General features: G+C 45.0%; 1 protein-coding gene across 3 annotated transcripts in view; it reads right to left on the reverse strand.

The window, feature by feature from the left end:
• The window catches only part of LOC122551868 (SNF2 related chromatin remodeling annealing helicase 1), a 151,423-nt gene extending 132,242 nt beyond the window's left edge, over positions 1–19,181 (reverse strand). For 2 of the 3 annotated variants that reach the window (XM_087989445.1, XM_043694414.2), the window contains exons 1-3: positions 19,081–19,181; positions 18,138–18,967; positions 16,674–16,724 (exon numbers count right to left, since the gene is read on the reverse strand). In XM_087989445.1, the coding sequence (XP_087845571.1) occupies positions 16,674–16,724; positions 18,138–18,768 (682 nt within the window). In that variant the 5' untranslated portion in view covers positions 18,769–18,967; positions 19,081–19,181. The remainder of the gene's footprint in view (positions 1–16,673; positions 16,725–18,137; positions 18,968–19,080) is intronic. The other variant, XM_043694416.2, reaches the window with a different exon arrangement.
• Positions 19,182–24,606: the final 5,425 nt, after the last annotated feature.

Here is a 24,606-nt window from a genome sequence, read left to right on the forward strand (position 1 = left end):
CTTCACCACAGGAAATAACATCACTACAGGAAATGACATCACCAACCCAAAGAAACCCAAACATATAATTTGCAGGACTGTTTTGCCTGAGGACCACTGAAGATGTTACCTAGTAGGGTAACAAAACGTCTGGAATTGAACCTTTCAGCTCAGCGAGCAAACCTACATCCAAAACATGTGGTCCAATACTGACCACTGCGGAATTTCACTTGTCACTGGCTGCCTGAAAAAGACCCCTTTAATCTTACTCTCTACCTTCTACCAGTCAGCTAATCCTCTATCCATGCCAGTAACTTGCCCCTGATACTAATGGGCTCCTACCTTATTTTAAAGTCACAATGCAGTACCTTGTCTAAAGCCTTCTGGAAATCCAAACATGTCCACTGGCTCTCCTTTGAGGAGAATATGAGGTCTGCAGATGCTGGAGATTAGAGCTGGAAATGTGTTGCTGGAAAAGCGCAGCAGGTCAGGCAGCATCCAGGGAACAGGAGAATCGACGTTTCGGGCATAAGCCCTTCTTCAGGAATGAGGAAAGTTTGTCCAGCAGGCTAAGATAAAAGGTAGGGAGGAGGGACTTGGGGGAGGGGCGTCGGAAATGTGATAGGTGGAAAGAGGTCAAGGTGAGGGTGATAGGTCAGACTGGGGTGGGGGCGGAGAGGTCAGGAAGAAGATCTCAGGTTAGGAAGGCGGTGCTGAATTTGATGGATTTGACTGAGACAGGGTGGGGGAGGGGAAATGAGGAAACTGGTGAAATCCGAGTTCATCCCTTGTGGTTGGAGAGTTCCTAGCCGGAAGATGAGGCATTCTTCCTCCAACCGTCGTTTTGTTGTGGTCTGACGATGGAGGAGTCCAAAGACCTGCATATCCTTGTGGAGTGGGAGGGGGAATTGAAATGGTGAGCTACAGGGTGGTTGGGTTGGTTGGTCTGGGTGTCCCAGAGGTGTTCTCTGAAACGCTCCGCTACTTACTCCGCACCATCATCAGACCACAACAAAAAGACATAGGCTCATTCAGAAAGAAAGGAGGCATAGGATACAGGGAAATCTGGCTGCCTGGATACAAAATTGGCTGGCCCGTAAAATACAATGGTGATAGTAGATGGAAAGTATTCAGCCTGGAGCTTGGTGACCAATAGAAACATAGAAAAAAATACAGCGCAGTACAGGCCCTTTGGCCCTCGATGTTGCGCCAATCCAAGCCCACCTAACCTACACTAGCCCACTATCCTCCATATGCCTATCCAATGCCCGTTTAAATGCCCATAAAGAGGGAGAGTCCACCACTGCTACTGGCAGGGCATTCCATGAACTCACGACTCACTGAGTAAAGAATCTACCCCTAACATCTGTCCTATACCTACCACCCCATAATTTAAAGCTATGCCCCCTAGTAATAGCTGACTCCATACGTGGAAAAAGGTTCTCATGGTCAACCCAATCTAAACCCCTAATTATCTTGTACACCTCTATCAAGTCACCCCTAAACCTTCTTTTCTCTAATGAAAACAGCCCCAAGTGACTCAGCCTTTCCTCATACGATCTTCCTACCATACCAGGCAACATCCTGGAAACCTCCTCTGCACCCGTTCCAGTGCCTCCACATCCTTCCTATAGTGTGGCGACCAAAACTGCACACAATACTCCAGATGCGGCCGCACCAGAGTCTTATACAACTGCAACATGACCTCAGGACACCGGAACACAATTCCTCGACCAATAAAAGCCAGTACGCCATATGCCTTCTTCACCGCACTACTTACCTGGGTGGCAACTTTCAGAGATCTGTGTACATGGACACCAAGATCCCTCTGCTCATCCACACTACCAAGCATCCGACCATTAGCCCAGTACCCCATCTTTTTGTTACTCTTACCAAAGTGAATCACCTCACACTTAGCTACATTGAACTCCATTTGCCACCTTTCTGCCCAGCTCTGCAGCTTATCTATATCCCGCTGTAACCTGACACATCCTTCCTCACTGTCAACAACTCCACCGACTTTCGTATCATCCGCAAACTTGCTCACCCAAACTTCTAGCCCCTCCTCCAGGTCATTTATAAAACTGACAAACAGCAATGGTCCCAAAACAGATCCTTGCGGAACACCGCTAGTAACTGCACTCCAAGATGAACCTTTACCATCAACTACTACCCTTTGTCTTCTTCCAGCCAGCCAATTCCTAATCCAAATCTCCAACTCACCCTCAATGCCATACCTCTGTATTTTATGCAGTAGCCTACCATGGGGAGCCTTATCAAACGCCTTACTAAAATCCATATACACCACATCTACCGCTTTACCCTCGTCTACCTCCTTAGTCACCTTCTCAAAGAATTCAATAAGGTTTGTGAGGCACGACCTGCCCTTCACAAAACCATGCTGAATATCCTTGATCACATTATTCCTATCCAGATGTTCATAAATCCTATCCCTTACAATTCTCCCTAAGACTTTGCCCACAACAGAAGTGAGACTCACCAGCCTATAGTTACTAGGGTTATCCCTACTCCCCTTCTTGAACAAGGGAACCACATTTGCTATCCTCCAGTCTACTGGCACTATTCCTGGAGACAACGAGGACATAAAAATCAAGGCTAATGGCTCTGCAATCTCCTCCCTTGCTTCCCAGAGAATCCTAGGATAAATGCCATCAGGCCTAGGGGACTTATCTATTTTCACCCTTTCCAGAATTTCCAACACCTCTTCCCTACATATCTCAAAGCCGTCCATTCTAATTAATTGTGACTCAATATTCACATCGGCAACAATGTCCTGTTCCTGAGTGAATACTGACAAAAAGTATTCATTCAGTGTCTCCCCAATTTCTTCAGCCTCCACACACAACTTCCCACTACTATCCTTGACTGGACCTATTCCTACCCTAGTCATTCTTTTATTCCTGACATACCTATAGAAAGCCTTTGGGTTTTCCCTAATCCTACCAACTAAGGACTTTTCATGTCCCCTCCTTGCTGCTCTTAGCTCTCTCTTCAGATACTTCCTGGCTACCTTATAACTCTCAATCGCCCCAATTGAACCTTCACGCCTCATCTTTACATAAGTCGGCCTCTTCCCTTTAACAAGGGATTCCAATTCCTTATTAAACCACGGCTCCCTCACACGACCCTTTCCTCCCTGCCTGACAGGTACATACTTATCAAGGACACTCAATAGTTGCTCCTTGAACAAGCTCCACATATCAATTGCGCCCTTCCCTTGAAGCCTACTTTTCCAAGTCACGCATCCTTGGTCGTGCCTCACAGCATCATAATTTCCCTGCCCCCAGCTATAACTCTTGCCCTGCAGTACACACTTATCCCTCTCCATCACTAGAGTAAAAGTCACCGAATTGTGGTCACTGTCCCCAAAGTGCTCACCTACCTCCAATTCTAACACCTGGCCTGGTTCGTTACCCAGAACCAAATCCAGTATAGCCTCACCTCTTGTTGGCCTGTCTACATAGTGTGTCAGGAAACCCTCCTGCACACATTGGACAAACACCGACCCATCTAACGAACTCGAGCTATAGCTTTCCCAGTCAATATCTGGAAAGTTAAAGTCCCCCATAACAACCACCCTATTACTTTCACTCTTCTCTCGAATCATCCTCGCAATCCTTTCTTCTACGTCTCTAGGACTATTAGGAGGCCTGTAGAAAACTCCTAACAGAGTGACCTCACCTTTCCTATTCCTAACCTCAGCCCAAACTACCTCAGATGGCGAGTCTTCATCCATCGTCCTTTCCACCGCTGTAATACTATCTTTGACAAGCAATGCCACACCTCCCCTTCTTTTACCCCCACCTCTGACCCTACTTAATCATTTAAACCCTGGAACCTGCAACAGCCAATCCTGTCCCTGTTCTACCCATGTCTCCATAATAGCCACAACATCGAAATCCCAGGTACCAACCCACGCTGCAAGTTCACCTACCTTATTTCGTATACTTCTTGCATTGAAGTATACACACTTCAAGCCACTTTCCGGTTTATAGGCACGCTCCTTTGAGATTGATGCCATGTTCCTAACCTCCCTACACTCCAGGTCCTGCACCCTAAAGCTACAGTCTAGGTTCCCATGCCCCTGCAGAGTTAGTTGTTCATGTCCCCTCCTTGCTGCTCTTAGCTCTCTCTTCAGATCCTTCTTGGCTTCCTTATAACTCTCAATCGCCCCAACTGAACCCCAATGATGTTCTGCAAGGATAAGTTCTGGGACCTCTGCTCTTTGTGATTTTTATAAATGACTTGGATGAGAAAGAAGGGTGGGTTAGTAAGTTTGCCAATGGCACAAAGGTTGGAGGAGTGGTGGATAGTGTGGAGGGCTGTTGTCAGTTGCAAAGGGACATTGACAGAACTGGGCTGAGAAGTGGCAGATGGAGCTCAACTTGGAAAATTGTGATGTGATTCTCTTTGGAAGGTTGAATTTGAGTGCAGAATACAGGGTTAAAGGCAGGATTCTTGGCAGTGTGGAGGAACAGAGGGATCTTAGGGTCCATGTCCATACACCCCTCAAAGGTGCCACCCAAATTGATAGAGCTGTTAAGAAGCCATGTGGTGTGTTGGCTTTCATTAGCGGGGGATTGAGTTTAAGATCTGCGAGGTTATGCTGCAGATCTACATAGCCCTGGTTAGACCACACCTGGAATATTGTGTTCAGTTCTGGTCACCTCATTATAGGAAGAATGCTGAAGCTGGAGGGAGGGTGCAGACAAGATTTACCAGGATGCTGCCTTATGAAGAAAGTTTGAGGGAGCTAGGATTTTTCTCCCTGGAGCGAAGATGATGAGAGGTGCACAAGATGATGAGAGGCATAGATAGAATGGATAGCCAGAGACTTTTTCTCAGGTGCAGAAATAACTATCACGAGGAGATATAATTTTAAAGTGTTTGGAGGAAGATTTAAGGGAGGTGTCAGAAATTGGTACTTTACACAGAGTAGCAGGTACATGGAATACACTGCCAGCAGTGGTAGACGAGTCAGATACATTGGGGACAGTCAAGTGACTCTTGGATAGGCATAGGGAATATAGTACAATAAAGGGTATATAGGTTAGTTTGATCTTAAAGTGGGATAAAAGGTTGGCACAGAGGGCCGAAGAACCTGTACTATCCTGTACTGTTCTATTTTCTATTATATTGACTGGCAGAGCAGGCTTGAAGGAGCAAATAGCCTACTCCTGTTCTTGGTTTTTGTTTCTATTATGTTATAGTTAGGGAGGAGAAAATGGGAGGGGGAGATGTGGACGAGGAGTGGAAGACAAATGTGAAAGAGATTTGAAAAGCTGCAAAGGAATTTGCACAAGTGTTAGTGTTTAATGTAGTTTAACTACTTATCGGAGGATATTGAGAGTGAGAAGACCTCAGAATTCCTGGGAAGATAGATTGAGTATTTGAGTTAGGATTTTGAACTCGTGGTATGTGAGTTTTAGTTTATGTGGATGAAGAATTTAATAATTACTCTGTCATTCTTTTTTGAGCCATGATCTTCACCAGTATGTGTAAGGGTACAGCTGAATGGGGCTCTCCTGGAGCGATAATGTGAATTTTCTTGTGTTATGAGTGTTTTCTGAGCAAATGTTATAAGGCATTAACTTGCATTTCAGTTAGAAGAATCAAAAATTGACCTGTGCTTAAACAAAAACACAGATTAGACAGCTTTTTGAGACAGTTCACAGAAGATTTCGCTGGGATCAGATGTAGGGACAGTTTCTCTTGGAGCAAGCAATGAGTTGAAATATTAAGAAATGGGTGACCTCAGTTTAGGTTGAAGGTTCTAAACAAACATTCTCGGTCTGGAACTATGAAGGGGTGATGTGAAGCTAAGAAAATTTTAAGGTCTGGTGTACGAATGATCATGGGGGGATAAAAAATCAAGTTCTTAAGATTGCAAATTGAAATAAACAGTTAAGTCAAACCGGTGTGTGAAGGCTGATGCTATAAAGTGATGGTGTTAGGATAGATGGGATTTTTCTCTGCTGTGTGTTTTGAAATCGATCAAATTGTTATGTTAATACCTTGCCTTTGTTCAATTTTATTTTCTATTTCTTCCACATAAAACCTTTGGTTATTGTTATAACCAAATCTGCAGAATTACCACCTTGGCTTAGCTTCATGATAGGAGACTCAGAATGGTGGTAGAGGCTGTTTGTATGGAGCCCAGTGTGCAGTGGTATGCCACAGGGCTCAGTGCTGGGTCCCTGATTGTTTGTGATATTCATCAAGTAATGTAGATGAGAATGTTGGGGAGAAGGGTTGGAAGTGCTAAGTAAGTTTGTTGATGGCATGAAGATTGGCCAGATGGTTGATAGCATGGAGAAGTGTTTAGTCACAGAAGGATATAAATGGATTGGTCAGATGAGCATATCAGAATCAGATAGAACAGATGGAATTTAACCCTGATAAATGTGAAACGTGCTACTCCAGATGGAGTACCAGGCTGTGCAGTCTGTGTATATGCAGATGAACTGGCAAGGTCTTATCAGACATCTTCACCCTATCCCTGCAGCAGGCCACTGTCCCTGCCTGTTTCAAGAGGGCCAACATCCCTGTGCCTAAGAAGGCTCATGCAGCATATCTCAAGGACTACCGCCCAGTGGCCCTAACTTTGGTGGTCGTGAAGTGCTTTGAAAGGATGTTCATGGCATTAATCAACTCCAGCCTCCCCGCTACTCTTGACCCACTCCAATTTGCCTATTGAACCAACAGATCCATGTCAGATGCCAAAGCACTCGCCCTTCACTCCTCCCTAGAACATCTTGATACCAAGAACAGCTACATAAGAATCCTACTCATCGACTACAGTTCAGCCTTTAACACTATTATACCCTCGAGACTGATTACTAAACTGAGTGATCTCGGACTAAGCCCCACTCTCTGCATCTGGATCCACAGTTTCCTGACCCACAGGCCACAATCAGTGAAAATTAGGGACAATATTTCATCACCATTAACACTCAACAGTGGAGCCTCCCACCGATGCGTACCCAGTCCCCTACTGCACTCACTGTATACCCATGACTGCATCGCCAAATACCAGACGAACGTCATTTACAAGTTTGCTGATGACACCACTATAGTTGGTCGAATCTCAGATGGCGACAAAACAGACTACAAACGTGAGGTGGAAGACCTGGAAAAATGGTGCACTGAGAACAACCTGGCTCTCAATGCCAGCAAAACCAAGGAACTCATTATTGACTTACAGTGGGATGTTACTCATGCCCCTGCACCCGCACCCCCCCCCGCCACCGACACACACACACACACATTAATAGCACAGAGATGGAACAAGCAGACAGTGTCAAGCCCCTGGGAGTGGTCATCCACAATAAGCTTTCTTGGACTCTTCACGTGGATGCACTGATCACAAAGGCCCAACAACGTCTCTTCATCCTCAGGCAGCTAAGGAAATTTGGCATGATGACGAATACCCTTGCCAACTTTTATTGGTGTGCCATCGAGAGCGTTTTATCTGGATGATTGGTATGGCGACTGTACCATTCAAGATCGGAGACGGTTACAGAGAGTGGTGAACTTGGCCCGGATAATCACAAAGGCCAACCTCCCATTTATAGAATTCATCTACCAGGCTCACTGTCAAGGAAAGGCCAGCAGCATTCTCAAAGATCCATCCCACCCTGGCAATGTTTTTCTACAACCTCTACCATCGGGTAGAAGGTACAAAAGCTTGAACACACACACCAGCCAGTTTTGAAACAGTATGGACTTTACCAGTTTCCCCATTTCCCCATCCCCCACCTTACCTCAGTTCCAACCTTTCAGCTCAGCACCATCCCCATGACCTGTCCTACCTGCCTAAGTTCCTTTCCACCTATCCACTCCACCCTCCTCTCTGACCTATCACCTTCATTTGTGGGGATGAGAGAGACTCACGGTTGGTATGTTGCCTCCCAGGTGCCAGAGTTCGTGATGTCTCTGATCGTGTTTTTGGGATCTTTAAGGGGGAGGGGGAGCAGCCCCAAGTCGTGGTCCACATAGGCACCAACGACATAGGTAGGAAGAGAGATGGGGATTTAAGGCAGAAATTCAGGGAGCTAGGATGGAAGCTTAGAGCTAGGACAAACAGTTGTTGTTGGAAGGGTGGGTTAGTAAATTTGCAGACGACACTAAGGTCGGTGGAGTTGTGGATAGTGATGAAGGATATTGTAGGTTACAGAGAGACATAGATAAGCTGCAGAGCTGGGCTGAGAAGTGGCAAATGGAGCTTAATGCGAATAAGTGTGAGGTGATTCACTTTGGTCGGAGTAACTGGAATGCAAAGTACTGGGCTAATGGTAAGATTCTTGATAGTGTAGATAAGCAGAGAGATCTCGGTGTCCAGGTACACAAATCCTTGAAAGTTGCCATCCAGGTTGACAGGGTTGTTAAGAAGGCATACAGTGTTTTAGCTTTTATTAGCAGAGGGATCGAGTTCCGGAACCATGAGGTTATGCTACAGCTGTACCAAACTCTGGTGCGGCCACACTTGGAGTATTGTGTACAGTTCTGGTCACCGTTTTATAAGAAAGATGCGGAAGCTTTGGAAACGGTGCAGAGGAGATTTACTAGGATGTTGCCTGGTATGGAGGGAAGGTCTTACGAGGAAAGGCTGAGGGACTCGAGGTTGTTTTCGTTAGAGAAGATGGTTGAGAGGTGACTTAATAGAGACATATAAGATAATCAAGAGGGTTGGATAGGGTGGACAGGGAGAGCCTTTTTCAAAGATGGTGACGGCAAGCACAGGGGGCATAGTTTTAAATTGAGGGGTGATAGATATAGGACAGATGTCAGAGGTAATTTCTTTATTCAGAGAATAGTAAGGATATGGAATGCTTTGCTTGCAACGGTAGTAGATTTGCCAACTTTAAGTACATTTAAGTTGTCATTGGACAAGCATATGGATGTACATGGCATAGTGTAGGTTAGATGGACTTAAGATTGGTATGACAGGTTGGCACAACATCGAAGGCTGAAGGGCCTGTACTGCGCTGTAATGTTCTATGTTCACCCCCACCCCCATTCACCCATTGTACACCTTGCTACCTTCCCACACCCTCCTCTCTGACGCATCACCTCCATCCCCACCCCCAATCACCTACTGTACTCTATGCTACTTTCTCCCCACCCCCAGCCCACTCTCATTTATCTTGCCACCCTACAGGATTCCAGCCTCTATTCCTGATGAAAGGAATATGCCTGAAACGTCAATTTTCCTGCTCCTTGGATGCTGCCTGACCAGCTATGCTTTTCCAGCACCACTAATCCAGACCATTAATGGGGATTGTTAGTGCTAACAATAGATAGCTAACTATGTAATAATAAGTAGGCAAAAGTGAGGACTGCAGATGCTGGAAACCAGAGTCTAGATTTTGCCCAAAACCTTGATTTTCCTGCTCCTCGGATGCTGCCTGACCTGCTGGGCTTTTCCAGCACCACTCTAATCTATGTGATAATAAGGCCTGGTGTGCGGAGGTTGGAGTGAGGATATGGGAGAGCTCAAGTTATTGAACTCGATATGGAGTACAGAAGGCCACACAGTCCCCAGGCAGAAAATGAGTTGCTATTCTTCCAGCTTGCACAAAGCTTCACTGGAGCAGTGCAGCGAGCCGCGATAGAGATGTTGGCCAGGAAACAGAGTAGTATGTTGAAGTGGTAGAAAACTGAAATTTCAGGATTTTTTTTGGCGAATAGAACACAAGTGTTCTGTGAAGCAGTCACCCAATCAATGCTTTGTTTCCCCAAGGTAGAGGGGGTCATATTGTGAGCAGCGAATGCAATAGACTAGATTGTGTGAAGTGCAGGTAAAGCCCTGCTTCACTTGGAAGATATGTTTGGGCCTTTGGATATGGACAGATGCTACACCTTCTGTGATTGTAGGGGAAGGTACAGTGGGTCTCTAGGGAAGTGTTGGGAATGAAGGAGGAGTTGTCTAGGGTGTCCTGGTAGGAACAGTCCCTGCATAAGTCCCAAGGGAAGGGAGGGAGATACACGTCCGGTGATTATATCTTGCTGGAAATGGCAGCTAATAATCTCTGGATGTGGATGCTTATGGGATTGAACGGAAGGACAAGGAGGACCAGAGAACAGATGTCGGTGCCAAGCATTTATCTTAATTGAAGATCAAACTAACCTGCACACCCCTCAATTTACTGCCGTCCATGGGCTTGTTCAGCAGTCGCTTAAATGTCCCTAATGTCTCTGACTCTACTACCACTGCTGGCAGTGCATTCCATGCACCCACCACTCTGCGTAAAGAACCTACTTCTGACATCTCTCCTATACCTTCCTCCAATAACCTTAAAATTGTGACCAGCATGACAGCCATTTCTGCCTGGGGCTATTTACTCTATGTAAACTCTATGCCTCTCACTATCTTGTATACTTTTATCAAGTCACCTCTCTTCCTTCCACCCTCCAGTGTAAAAAGGCCGAGCTCACTCAACCTCTCTTGGTACGACAAGCCCGCCAAACCAGGCAGCATCCTGCTAAATCTCCTCTGCACCTTCTTTAAGGCATCTACATCCTTCCTATAATGAGGCAACCAGAATTGAACACAATATTCCAAGTGTAGTCTAACCAGGGTTTTATAGAGCTGCAGCAAAACCTCATTGCTCTTAAATTCTACTCCCTCCGTTAGTGAAAGCCAGAACATCATACACCTTCTTAACAACCCTATCAACTTGAGTGGCAACTTTGAGGGATCGATGTACGTGGACCCCAAGATCCCGCTGTTCCTCCACACTGTCAAGAATCAGGTCTTTAATCCAGTATTCAGCATTCAAATTCAACCTTCCAAAATGAATCATTTCACATTTACCCAGGTTGAACTCCAGCTGCCACTTCTCAGCCCAGCTCTGCACCCTGTCAATATCTTGCTGTAGCCTGCAACAGCCCTTGACACTATCTATAACACCACCAATATTTGTATCATGTGCAAACTTACTAACGCACCCTTCCACTTCTTCATCCAAATCGTTTATAAAACCTACAAAGAGCAGAGGCCCAAAAACAGATCCAGGCAGTACTTTCCATCTACTACCACTCACTGTCTTCTTTCGGCCAGCCAATTCTATATCACACAGTCAAATTTCCCTTTATCCCATACCTCCTAACTTTGTGAATGAACCTACTGTGGAGAACCTTATCAAATGCCTTACTGAAAACGTAAACAGCACAACCACTGCTCAATCTTCGTCAACTTGTCTCATCACGTTCTCGAACAACTCAATAAGGCTTGTGAGGCATGACCTACCCTCACAAATTCATAAGACTGACTGCTCTGTAACTCCGAGATTTCCCTATTCCCTTTCTTGAACAGAGGAACATTTGCCTCCCTCCAATCATCCAGTGAGGATGCAAAGATCATTGCCAGAGGTGCAGCAATCTCATTCCCTCGCTTTCCATAGTTACCTTGGATATATCTGGTCTGGCCCTGGGGACTTGTCTATTTCTATGCTTCCCAGAATTTCTAGTACATTCTCTTTCTTAATATCAATCTGTTCAAGAGTATTAACCTGGTCAACAGTGTTCTCACTAATCACAAGGTTCTTCTCTCTAGTGAATACGGAAGCGAAAACCTCATTTATGGCCTCCCCTACCTCTTCAGGCTCCAGGCACAAGTTCCCTCCGCTATCCCTGATCAGCTCTACCCTCTTTCTGGTCATTCTCTTATTTCTCAAATAAGTGTAGAATGCCTTTGGGTATTCCCTAATCCTTCCTGCCAAGATTTTTTCGTGTCCCCTCCTAGCTCTCTTCAGTCCATTTCTTTCCTAGCTACCCTCTAACGCTGTGCCAGATCCTTGCTTCCTCAACCTTAATTAAGCTTCCTTTTTCCTCTTGACAAGAAGTTTAATGATGACCATGAATCCATTGTCAATTGTCTGAAAAACCCATTGAGTTCACTAGATAGGGTGGACGGTGAGAGCCTTTTTCCTCAGATGGTGATGGCTAGCACGATGGGTCATAGCTTTAAGTTGAGGGGTGATAGATATAGGACAGATGTCAGAGGAAGTTGGAACACGTTGCCTGCAACAGTAGTAGACATGCCAACTTTTAAGGGCATTTAAATGGTCATTGGATAAACACATGGATGAAAATGGAATAGAGTAGGATAGACAAGCTTCAGATTGATGCACTGACTTGTGGAACCATCAAGAGTTGAAGGACTTATACTGAGATGTAATGTTCTACGTTCCAAGTTAAAAATCACACAACAGCAGGTTACAGTCCAACGGGTTTAACTGGAAGCACTAGTTTTCGGAGCGCTGCTCCTTCATAGAACATAGATAGAACATAGAACAATACAGCACAGAACAGGCCCTTCGGCCCACCATGTTGTGCCGAACATTTGTCCTAGCTTAAGCACCCAGCCATGTACCTATCCAATTGCCGCTTAAAGGTCACCAAAGATTCTGACTCTACCACTCCCACAGGCAGCGCATTCCATGCCCCCACCACTCTCTGGGTAAAGAACCCACCCCTGACATCTCCCCTATACCTTCCACCCTTCACCTTAAATTTATGTCCCCTTGTAACACTCTGTTGTACCCGGGGAAAAAGTTTCTGACTGTCTACTCTATCTATTCCTCTGATCATCTTATAAACCTCTACCAAGTCACCCCTCATCCTTCGCCGTTCCAATGAGAAAAGGCCTAGCACTCTCAACCTATCCTCGTACGACCTATTCTCCATTCCAGGCAACATCCTGGTAAATCTTCTCTGCACCCTCTCCAAAGCTTCCACATCTTTCCTAAAGTGAGGCAACCATAACTGCACACAGTTCATCATGTGGTTGTGTTCTATAACGTCCTTTAGGGAAGGAAACGGTCAGCCTTGACTGGTCTAGCCTATATATGACTCCAGACCCGCAACAATGTGGTTGAGTGTTAACTGCCCTCTGGCTAATTAGAGATGGCCACATATGACTGTGTGTGGAGTTTGCACATTCTCCACGTGTCTGTGTGGGTTTCGCCCAGGTGCTCCAGTTTCCTCCCACAGTCCAAAAATGTGCAGATTAGGTGAACTGGCCATACTAAATTGCCAATAGTGTTCAGGGTGTGTAGGCTAGGTGCATTAGTCAGGGGAAATGTAGAATAATAGAGTAAGGGAATGGTTCTGGGTGGGATACTCTTCGGAGGTTGGTGTGGACTTGTTGGGCCAAATGGCCTGTTTCCACATTGTAGGGATTCTATGAAATGCTAATCTAGCCAACGATGCCCTCATCCCATGAATGAATAAAAAAAAGTTTCTGTACTCTTTCAAAAGCCTTCATATCCTTCTGGTGACCAAAACACCATACAATATTCCAAATGAGGCCTACCTAAAGTTCTGTACAGCTGCAACATGACTTGAATTTTTATAGTCTTTGCCACAACCATTCCCATGTGTTCTACAGCACAGAAAAAAGGCCCTTTGGCCCATCAAATCTTTGCCATTCAAAAGCAATGGCATAACAATTCTAATCCCATTTTCCAGTACTTGGCTACAGCCTTGTATGCTTGGCATGAGAAGTACAATCTAAATGCTTCTTCAACGTGATGAGGGTTTCAGACGCTATGGATGGCTAGTTTCAGATCCCCATCACCCTCTGGGCGAAAATGTTTTTCTCACACCCCCTCTGAATATTCTATTCCTTACCTTAAATATTTGCCTCAGTCACTGAACACCTCGTAGGGAAATGTTCCTTCTATTCCAAGGAAAAGAACTCCAGTTTATCCTATCTTTCTTTATAGGTAAATCTCCTCTGCACCATCTCCACTGCTGTCACAACCCTCCTGTACCGTGAATTCCAGAAATGGGCACTATACATCAGTTGTGGACCATTCAATTTATTTTTATATGTACACAGTTCCAGCAACAATTTCCTGCTCTTACATTCTATGCCTCAGATAATAAAGGCACCTTTCCCTCATATCTTCTGAACCACTTTATCTATCTGTTCTGCTACCTTAAGGGACTGGTGGACATGAATATCAAAGTCCTGCTAATCGATAAGGTTCCCCACAGTAGGCTATTGTACAAAATGTGGAGGAATGGGACTGTGGGAGATACAGCAGTTTGGATCAGTAATTGGCTTGCTAAAAGAAGATAGAGGGTGGTGGTTGATGGGAAATGTTCATCCTGGAGTCCAGTTACCAGTGGTGTACCGCAAGGGTCGGTGTTGGGTCCACTGCTGTTCGTCATTTTTATAAACGACCTGGATGAGGGCGTAGAAGGGTGGGTTAGTAAATTTGCAGATGACACAAAGGTCGGTGGAGTTGTGGATAGTGATGAAGGATGTTGTAGGTTACAGAGAGACATAGATAAGCTGCAGAGCTGGACTGAGAGTTGGCAAATGGAGTTTAATGCGGACAAGTGTGAGGTGATTCACTTTAGTCGGAGTAACCGAGATGCAAAGTACTGGGCTAATGCTAAGGTTCTTGGTAGTGTAGATGAGCAGAGAGATCTGGGTGTCCAGGTACACAGATCCTTGAAAGTTGCTACCCAGGTTGACAAGGTTGTTGAGAAGGCATAAAGTGTTCTAGCTTTTATTAATAGAGGGTTTGAGTTCCAGAACAATGAGGTTATGCTACAGCTGTACAAAACTCTGGTGTGGCCGCACTTGGAGTACTGTATACAGTTCTGGTCACAGTATTATAAGAAGGATGTGGAAGCTTTGGAAAGGGTGCAGAGGAGATTTACTGGGATGTTGCCTGGTATGGAGGGAAGGTCTTACGAGGAAAGGCTGAGGGACTTGAGGCTGTTTTCATTAGAGAGAAGAAGGTTGAGAGGTGACTTAATAGAGACATAGAAGATAATCAGTGGGTTAGATAGGGTGGACAGGGAGAGCCTTTTTCCAAGTATGGTGACGGCGAGCATGAGGGGGCATAGCTTTAAATTGAGGGGTGCAGTCCATGTGCTGTAGATAGACCCACATAGGACAGATGTCAGAGGTAGTTTCTTTCCTCAGAGAGTAGTAAGGGTATGGAATGCTTTGCCTGCAACGGTAGTAGATTCGCCAACTTTAAGTACATTTAAGTCATCATTGGACAAGCATATGGATGTACATGGAATAGTGTAGGTTAGATGGGCTTCAGATTGGTATGACAGGTGGGCGCAACATCGAGGGCCGAAGGGCCTGTACTGCGCGGTAATGTTGTATGTTCTACGTTCCTCAGTGCTTTCTAGGTTTCTACCGTTCATCCCTTGCCTTGCTTGTCCTGCTCAAGTGCATCATCTCACACTGAATTCCATTTGTCACTGATCAGCCCATATACAACCTCCTTTTTGTTATTCATTCATGGGATGTGGGCGTCACTGGCTGACCAGCAATTATTGGCCATCTCGAGTTGCCCTTGAGAAGGTGGGGGTGAGCTGCCTTAGATTAGATTAGATTGCCTACAGTGTGGAAACAGGCCCTTCGGCCCACCAAGTCCACACCAATCCTATGAAGAATAATCCACCCCCAATCACTAATGCATTTAACTCTATGCGCAACTTAGCATGGCCAATTCACTTGACCTGCACATCTTTTGGATTGAGAGGGGAAACCGGAGCCCTTGCAGGAAACCCACGCAGACACAGGGAGAACGTGCAAACTCCACACAGTCAGTCACAGAAGGTTGGAATCAAACCTGGGCCCTTGTGCTGTGAGGCAGCAATGCTAATCACTGAGCCACCGTGCCACCCCTTCTTGAACTGCTGCAGTCCATGTGCTGTAGATAGACCCACATCATCATTAGGGAGAGAATGTCAGGAGCCTGACCCAGTGACATTGAAGGAACAGTGATTTATTTCCAGTCAGGATGATGAGTGGCTTGGAAGGGAACTTGCAAGTTGTGGTAATCCTGCCCTTCTCCTTCTAGATGGCAGTGGTCATGAGTTTGGAAGATGATTTGAGAGGATCTTTAGTATTTTTCTGCAATACATCTTGTAAATAGCACACACCACTACAACTGAACGTCAGTGTTAGAGTGAGTGGATGTGGTGCCAACCAAGCAGGCTGCTTTGTCTTGGGTGGTGTCTAGCCTCTTAAATGTTGTTGGTGCTGCACCCTTCCAGGCAATTGGGGTGTATTCCATCACACGTCTGACTTAAGTAGATGGCAGATAGTGGTTAGGCCACTTTTGGAATACCGCATTCAATTCTGGTTTCCCTGCTATAGGAAGTTGTGAAAGGGTTCAAAAAAGATATCCAAGGATGTTGCCAGGGTTGGAGGTTTTTAACTTTAAAAATCACACAATCACCAACTAAAGTTGTTTAATATATCATTACAACTCCATGACACTGTAACCCTTTTACTACAAATTCTGTGTCGTATGGTCATGTTCTACAACCACTTGAAGAGGCAGCACCTCGAAAGCTAGCACTTCCAAATAAACCTGTTGGTCTATAACCTGGTGTTGTGTGATTTTAACTTATCTAATTTAACAGACCTTATCAAAAGCCTTCCTGAACTCTAAGGAGACTACATTGATTGCATTGCCCTCATCTATATACCTGGTCACCTATTTGAAAAATTCAATCAAGTTGGTCAGACATTACTTCCCCTTAATAAAATAATGTTGACTGTTCTTGATTAATCCCTGCCTCTCCTAGAAATGTTTAACAGGTGAGGCTCAATAGTACCATGGTTAGAAAGCCAGCACAGCAATCAGCATCTTTACAATAAAAACCTAGGTTATGACTGAACTCACTCAAGTGGTTGTAATCATCCAGGCTGAAGTTCCACATCTTGGTGGCTGTATCTGCAATCACAGAATGAGAACAGAGGTGAGATGCAGTATTTGTTTGATTATACATCATTACCCAACTGATAAAACCAATAGTAATGGCATCAACCCTGCAGTCAGGATAAAATAGGGATGTGAAGTGGAAACAAAAACTGGAAGACACGTATTGCACCAAAAAGAGTAAATATCAATTATTATTCCTGTGGATACCTTTCTTCCTAATCTGGTCACTGGCTACATAGGGACCTGGTCACAACAGAACTGTCAAGAGAACTGCTAAGTATTTCCAGTCTAATTGATTTTTAGATAATTAAGCACACAAGACTACACAGGAATCACAGATGATTACATCAGCTTTCGCGGATCACATTCTTCAGGCCATACATCCACATTAATAAAACTTTTGGAGTTCTTCTACACAAATTATAGCTATCCAGAGATGACTACATAAGTGCAGACATCACCTCTTCTGCTTTAATACTGAGATGTAGGAGGTCAGCAGGGTAATGGAATCAGTTTTGGATTAATACAGGGCCATGGGGACAGAGCGGGACAGTGTGATCAGCTATGGATTGATACAGAGTTTTGTAGAGACAGTAGGATTCTGGGATTAGTATTTTTGATTAATACTCTACCATGGGGAGGTCAGGGCAGTTTGGAATTCATAGAGGGCTATGGGGAGAGACAGGAACAGTGGGATTAATTTGTTAATTGATGTAAGACAACGATGAGGTAGCAGGGCAATGGTCTTGTATGGGATGGATCTAGAGTTATACAGAAATACTGAGACAGTGGGTCAAAATCAGAAATTGCTGGCAAAGCTCAGCAGGTCTGGGTGCATCCATGAAAAGAAATCAGAAATCTGCCAGACCTGTTGAGCTTTTCTAGCAATTTCTGTTTTTATTTCCGATTTACAGCATCCACAGTTCTTTCGTTTTTAAGTGGGACAGTGGGGATGGTTCGGGAACTGGTTTTGGGCTATGAGGAGACATTGGGGTGATGGGATTAGTTTTATAATTGATGCAGGGTTATGGAGAAGTGAGATTGGTTTCGGATTAATACAATGCTATGAGAGAGAGGCTGTGGGATTAGTTTGAGATTGCATAATGTCTCCTAGGTTTTTACTGTAGCAAACTGTTGTTTTGGAAATAAGGTGAAAAGAATTAGCAAGAAGTTAGACCATAGGAGTATGATTAAAGTTTGAAAGGTTTTCATTTAATTTCCCTCTCTTTCAGATCTCCCTAACATCTCTTCAGCCCCCTCTACAGATAGAGGCCTCTCTCTCTCTCTCTCTCTCCCCCCCCCCCCCCCCATCTCCCTATCCCCCCTCACAATGGTTCTTCTGCACTTTCCTGTCTCTCCAGCCATCTTTCTTCTAACTGACCTCTCTTTCTCTTTGTGCTATACAATATAAGATTGAAATCTTACCAAAATTTCTACTTGGGATTGTTCTGAACATTGAAACAAGCTCTGCATTATATCCAATTTCCACACGAAATCGATCCTTAGAGTACTTCACACAGCTGCCTCTGTAATTATTGCTCCAGTTTCCGACTGAGGTTTCAGCTGAACTGAAATGGCTTTTCCCTGACTGAAAATGGGCATTGCCAGAAATAGATTGCCCCAAGTTTGTCCCAGCCCAAGCCTCCTGCTCCAAACTGTTAGATGCCAGCATATTCCTTTCCTCAGTTGTACATGATGGATTGCTTTTGGTCGTGGAGTCAGGTTGTGCTACCAGAAGAGTGAACTTAGTCTCCTCATTCTCCATATTGAGGGAGGCTTGAGGAACAGTGTCGATAATGCCAGCCCTTTGCTGTCCAGTGCATTCAGGTGATGCCATCTTTGCTGTAGAATCGCTCTGCTGTATCTGTCCAAGGTGACGGTGAGTTGGGGTGTACTGCAATCCATTCCGGTTACCGGATGGAAAGGCAGAGCTCTGTTGTGATAGTGCTTGCTGCTGCTGCTGCTGCGACGCTAACCTCTCTGCTCGCCTAGCCAGTGCCTTCAACCGATTTGCTTCAATCTGTCGTTTCTGATCTTCAGTCAGAGCCACTGACATTTTCCTTTATTGCTTCAAACTGTGCCAGTGTCAGCAATATCCAGTCGAGATTTTAAACTACAATCAAAGGTATGCAATCAATAATTAATTTTTAAAATGCAACAAGTCTGGAAATGTAGAAGCTGAAGAACAGATCACATTCTTAACCCCCATTCCAGGTTGTTGTATTGAACCTTCACTGGAAGAACAACATCTGAAACTGAGAAACAAAGGCTGGTATTCGTCACTGCAAATACAAACTCTAACCTAATATGAGCAAACAGATATTGAAACGTACAACAAGAAACAGAGGAACTCTCCCTGAACACTCACATCTCCATCAACACCGCCTCCAAACTCCGACATCATTCAGCGTACAATACCCCGAAAATCGAGGCCGAGGCTTCAGAACCCAACAGGCCAGGATCCAAGGCGCTGATTGGTACAACATCAACCAATCATCAACCGGACAACAGGCATGTGATAAGACGCGAGACGGCGATTTAAACAGAAAACTTCAACTGCCACTGCGGTTCAATAGAACATCACAGCGTATGTATTATTCTATACTATACAATAATATCATTATTACAGGCTACATCATTTAATGTTTAAGTTCATCAAGATCTGGGTAATATCCAGGTTTGGGCTGACAAATGGCAACTAACATTCACATCACACAAATGCCAGATGATGACCATTCCAATAAGAGAAAATCTAACCACCACTGAATACCCACTATTAAAATCCTGGGAGTCATGTTTTGGAGGCACCGGTGTTAGACTGGGGTGTACAAAGTTAAACTCACACAACATCAGGTCATTGTCCAACAGGTTAATTTGGAAGCACTAGCTTTAGGAGCGCTGCTCCTTCATCAGGTGGTTGGTCTGGGAGCAATCGTTGATCAGAAACTCAAGTGGACTCACGACAAGATGGCAGCAGAGTAGGATGCTCCAGCTGGAGTTCATCCGCTCCACCTGCTCTTTTCTTTCTTCTCTTATTCCTCCTAGTGCTTTTTGTTGCCTTCTTCCTTTTTTTCCCTTTGACTCCAGCCTCCGGCAATGATGCCTGGCCTCCGGTGATGATTCCTGGTCTCTGGTGAGCAATGATTCCTGGACTCTGGTGACAACTTCCAGTCTGGCACTGCAGCCTCCCATAGCGGCCTCCTGGTGTAGTGTGGCGGCCTCCTACAGTGGCGTCCCAGCATGGCATGGCAACCTCCTAGCCTGGCACAGCGGCTTCCTTCTGTCAGGGCCTCCTGACATGGCATGATAACTTCCTGGTCTGGCAAGGTGGCCGCCTCCTGTAGCGGCCTTCCGATGTGGCGTGGCGACCTTCTAGCCTGGCACAACAGCCTTCTCCCATAGGAGCCTCCCGGTATGGTGTGCTGACCTCTTGGCCTCGTGCAGTGGCCTCTCACAGCAACCTCTCAGCATGGCGTTGCGACTGTCCACCCTCCTGCAGTGGACTCCTTCTATTGGGGCCACCCGGCCTGGTGCAGCAGCTCCCAGTGTGGTGTGTTGTAGGCATGGTGTGGAGCCAGGGCCCGGTGCAGACTAGGTGTCAGCATGGTCTGCTGTACTGAACTTTTATTTCTGCAATGCTGGGCCAACTATTTCTGTATTGCCTAAAATCTTGTCACTAAAGAAACTTTTGTATCTAACTCAGTGCTGCCAATTGGCAATGTATAAACTTTTCACTATATTCGTGGAGTATATCATAGAGTCATAGAGATGTTCAGCATGAGAACAGACCCTTTCGTCCAACTTGTCCATGCTGACCAGATATCCCAATCCAGTCTAGTCCCACCTGCTAGCACCCGGCCCATATCCCTCCAAACCCTTCCTATTTTTTATACCCATCCAGATTTTTGCAAGGTTTGTAGCTCAGGTTGAGGTTTAGGGTGTAGGTTTGCTCGCTGAGCTGTAGGTTTGATGTCCAGACGTTTCATTACCTGGCTAGGTAACATCATCAGTGGCGACCTCCAAGTGAAGCGAAGCTGTTGTCTCCTGCTTTCTATTTATATCTTTCTCCTGGATGGGGTTCCTGGGGTTTGTGGTGATGTCATTTCCTGTTTGTTTTCTGAGGGGTTGATAGATGGCATCTAGATCTATGTGTTTGTTTATTGCGTTGTGGCTGGAGTGCCAGGCCTCTCGGAATTCTCTGGCATGTCTTTGCTTAGCCTGTCCCAGGATAGCTGTGTTGTCCCAGTCGAAATGGTGGGTTTTTTTCATCCGTGTGTAGTGCTATGAGGGAGAGAGGGTTGTGTCTTTATGTGGCTTGCTGGTGTTCGTGTATCCTGATGGCTAACTTTCTTCCAGTTTGTCCTACGTAGTGTTTGTGGCAGTCCTTGCATGGAATTTTGTAGATGACGCTGATTGGAGGGACAGGCTAAGCAAGGACTGCCACAAACACTATGTAGGACAAACAGGAAGAAAGTTAGCCACCAGGATTAGAGGAGTCAGAAGTTCCTTACTCCTGAGACCCACCGGGAACCCTTGGTAAATCTAAAGGTGGGACCGAAAGGGGAGGAGACAGTATTTTTGGTAGATATGGGAGCGGCCCAGTCATCCCTAAGTTTTAGACCTACTGGCATTAAATTAACTAACCAAAGAATCAGGGTTTTTGGAGTAAAAAAAATGAAGAATTTTTAGTACCCATTTTTGAGCCAACTTTAATTAAGGGAAGTAGTGAAGAAATAACAGGACGGTTCTTATATATCCCTGACCTCGGGAGCAATTTACTGGGTAGAGATTTGATTATTAAATTAGGCCTAAAAGTAGAGGTAGAAAATCGTAATGTGACTGTAAAAATGACCATGTTAACACCGAGTGATGAAAAACAAATCTATCCTGATGTATGGGCAAAAGATGGTAATCCAGGTCGGTTAAATATTGATCCGATAAGGATTACGCTAAAACAAGAAAATAAGATAGTTCATGTAAAACAATACCCGATATCCCTAAACGGCCGCAGATGTCCGCAAACCAGATGGAACCTATCGATCAGTGCAGGATCTTAGAGCAGTAAATCAATTGGTTCAAACACGGCACCCGGTGGTACCCAATCCATATACTTTGTTAGGTAAAATACCATGTGACCATCGCTGGTTTAGTGTGATAGATTTAAAAGATGCATTCTGGGCTTTTCCTCTAGCCACAGAAAGCCGTGACATGTTTGCTTTTGAATGGGAGGATCCATACACGGGTAGAAAAAAGCAGTTCCGCTGGACGGTACTTCCCCAGGGATTCACGGAATCACCTAATTTGTTTGGGCAAGTACTAGGGAAACAGGGTCTAAAGGTATCTAAGAATAAGTTACAATATGTAGAAAAAGAGGTAAAATACTTCGGACACCTCATCAGTGAAGGCACTAGGTGCATTAACCCCTAAAGGATTAAAGGAATAACAGAACTACCCCTACCGACTACCAAAAGAGAGTTACAGAAGTTCTTGGGGCTAGTGGGCTATTGTAGATTATGAATAGAAGCGTACGCCCAGAAAATGAAGGGGTTATATTACAAATTGACAGAATCTGAACATGAAAAACTACAATGGACAGAAAAAGAAAACGAGGGATTACAGGAATTAAAACAAAGTTTGATACAAGCTCCTGTGTTAGCCCTCCCTTCCCATGAGAAACCCTTCCACCTTTTTGTGATAGTAAATAATGGAGCAGCAGTAGGAGTGCTAACCCAGAAAACAGGAGGAAAGAAACAACCCATAGCCTTCCTGTACAAAATTTTAGACCCTGTCTTGAGAGGTTGGCCTGAGTGCATACAGGCGGTCGCGGCCACTGCCATTCTAGTAGAGAAGAGCCGCAAACTAACCTTCGGAGGAGCGCTAGTTGTTAGCACTCCCCATCAAGTCAGAACTGTGTTAAATCAAAAGGCAGGAAGATGGTTGACGGACTCAAGAATTCTAAAATATGAAGCTATCCTTATGGAGAGAGACAACCTGGTGTTAACAACAGACGCTTGTTTGAACTCAGCCACCTTCATGTGGAAGGGAGAACCCCTAGACACGCGAGAAGTAGAACATGACTGTTTGGATATTATCGAGTATCAGGCTAGAACAAGAGCAGAATTAAAGGATATTCGCCTACATGAAGGAGGTAGGCTGTTTATAGACGGGTTGTCAAGAGTAGTACAAGGAAGAAGACATAATGGATATGCAGTAATAGACGGTAGTGAAAACCGCACAATTGAGGCTGACCGGTTACCTAGTACATGGTCAACCCAAACTTGCGAATTATATGACTTAAACCAGGCCTTAAAGTGATTAGAAAATCGGGATGGCCCTGGAGTATATTCAAAGGAGATTCACAAGAATGGCCCCAGGAATGAAAAGCTTAGCATATGAGGAGTGTTTGAGGACTCTGGGTTTCTACTCAATGGACTTTAGAGGGATGAGGTGGGATCTAATAGAAACATACAGAATACTGAATGGCCTAGACAGAGTAGATGTTGGAAAGATGTTTCCATTGGTAGGATAAACTAGGACCTGAGGGCTTAGCCTTAGAGTAAAGGGAAATCCTTTTAGAATGGTAGTAAGGAGAAATTTCTTCAGCCAGAGAGTGGTGAATCTGTGGAATTCATTGGTACAGAAGGCTATGGAGGCAAGGTCATTGAATATATTCAAAACTGAGTTAGACAGGTTCTTGAATATCAAGGGGACCAAGGGCTACAGGGAGAAAACGGGAGAATGGGATTGAGAAACTTATCAACCATGATCGAATGGCAGAGCAGACCTGATGGGCTGAATGGCCTAATTTCTGCTCCTATGTCTTGTGGTCTTATTGTCCTACATTGGTGGTTGAGAAGCTACTGAAGAGAATTCTTAGGGATAGGATTTTCATGCATTTGAAAAAGCATGGCCTAATTAGCGACAGGCAGTATAGGTTTGTGCAGGGCAGGTTATGGCTTACTAACTTGATTGAATTTTTCAAGGAGGTGAGAAAGATGATCAATAAGGGTAGAACAGTGGGTGTTTGCAGCAGAGAGTGGCGGGAGCTGGGCAGAAGTGAAGTTGGAGCGCAGAGGCTGTTGGGAAGGTGAGTGAGTGTTATTTAAGTACTTGCCTTGAAGCCAGTGGTCTTTTTGCAGCAGAGAGCAGTAGGAGCTGGGCGGAAATGAAGTCGGAGCGCAGAGGCTGTTGGGGAGGCAGGTGAGTGTTATTTAAGTAGAGGCAGACATGGTGGTACATGTCAGCACAAATGACGTCGGGAAGAAGAGGAGGGACATTCTACAGCGGGACTGCGGAGAACTCGGAAGAAGGCTGAAAAGCAGGACGTCCAGGGTGGTTTTCTCCGGTTTGCTTCCAGTTCCTCGGGCTGGAGAGGACAGGAACAGGGAGATAATGGACTTGAATGTGTGGCTGGGGAACTGGTGCAGGAAGCAAGGAATTAAATTCATGGATCACTGGGTTATGTTTAGCGGTAAGGATAAATTATACAAGAGGGATGGGTTGCACCTTAATAGGTGGGGGACCAGAATTCTGGCAGGTAGGTTGCCACTGCAACACAGCTGCGTTTAAACTAAGTAGCTTGGGGGAGAGGACAAACTGGAAGTTTAAGAAGGAAGTTAAAGGGAAAGTTAGAACAAGAGAAGTCAAGAAAGACAACGGAATCAATGGAGCAGAAAATTCAAAAAAGGATCATGCCGTAAGATCAAGTGAAATAGGGATTGATAGGAAGGGTGAGGGGAGTAACAAATTAAAAATATTAAATATGAATGCACGAAGCATAAGAAATAAGCTGGATGAGCTTGAGGCTCATTTGGAAATTGGCAGTTATGATGTTGTGGGGATTACTGAGACGTGGCTTCAAGTGGACAGGGCCTGGGAAATGAATATTCAAGGC

Source organism: Chiloscyllium plagiosum, unplaced genomic scaffold (genome assembly GCF_037043375.1).
Source record: "Chiloscyllium plagiosum isolate Xiang-an unplaced genomic scaffold, Cpla_swu_hap1 HiC_scaffold_7, whole genome shotgun sequence".
In the NCBI taxonomy this organism is placed as follows: domain Eukaryota; kingdom Metazoa; phylum Chordata; class Chondrichthyes; order Orectolobiformes; family Hemiscylliidae; genus Chiloscyllium; species Chiloscyllium plagiosum.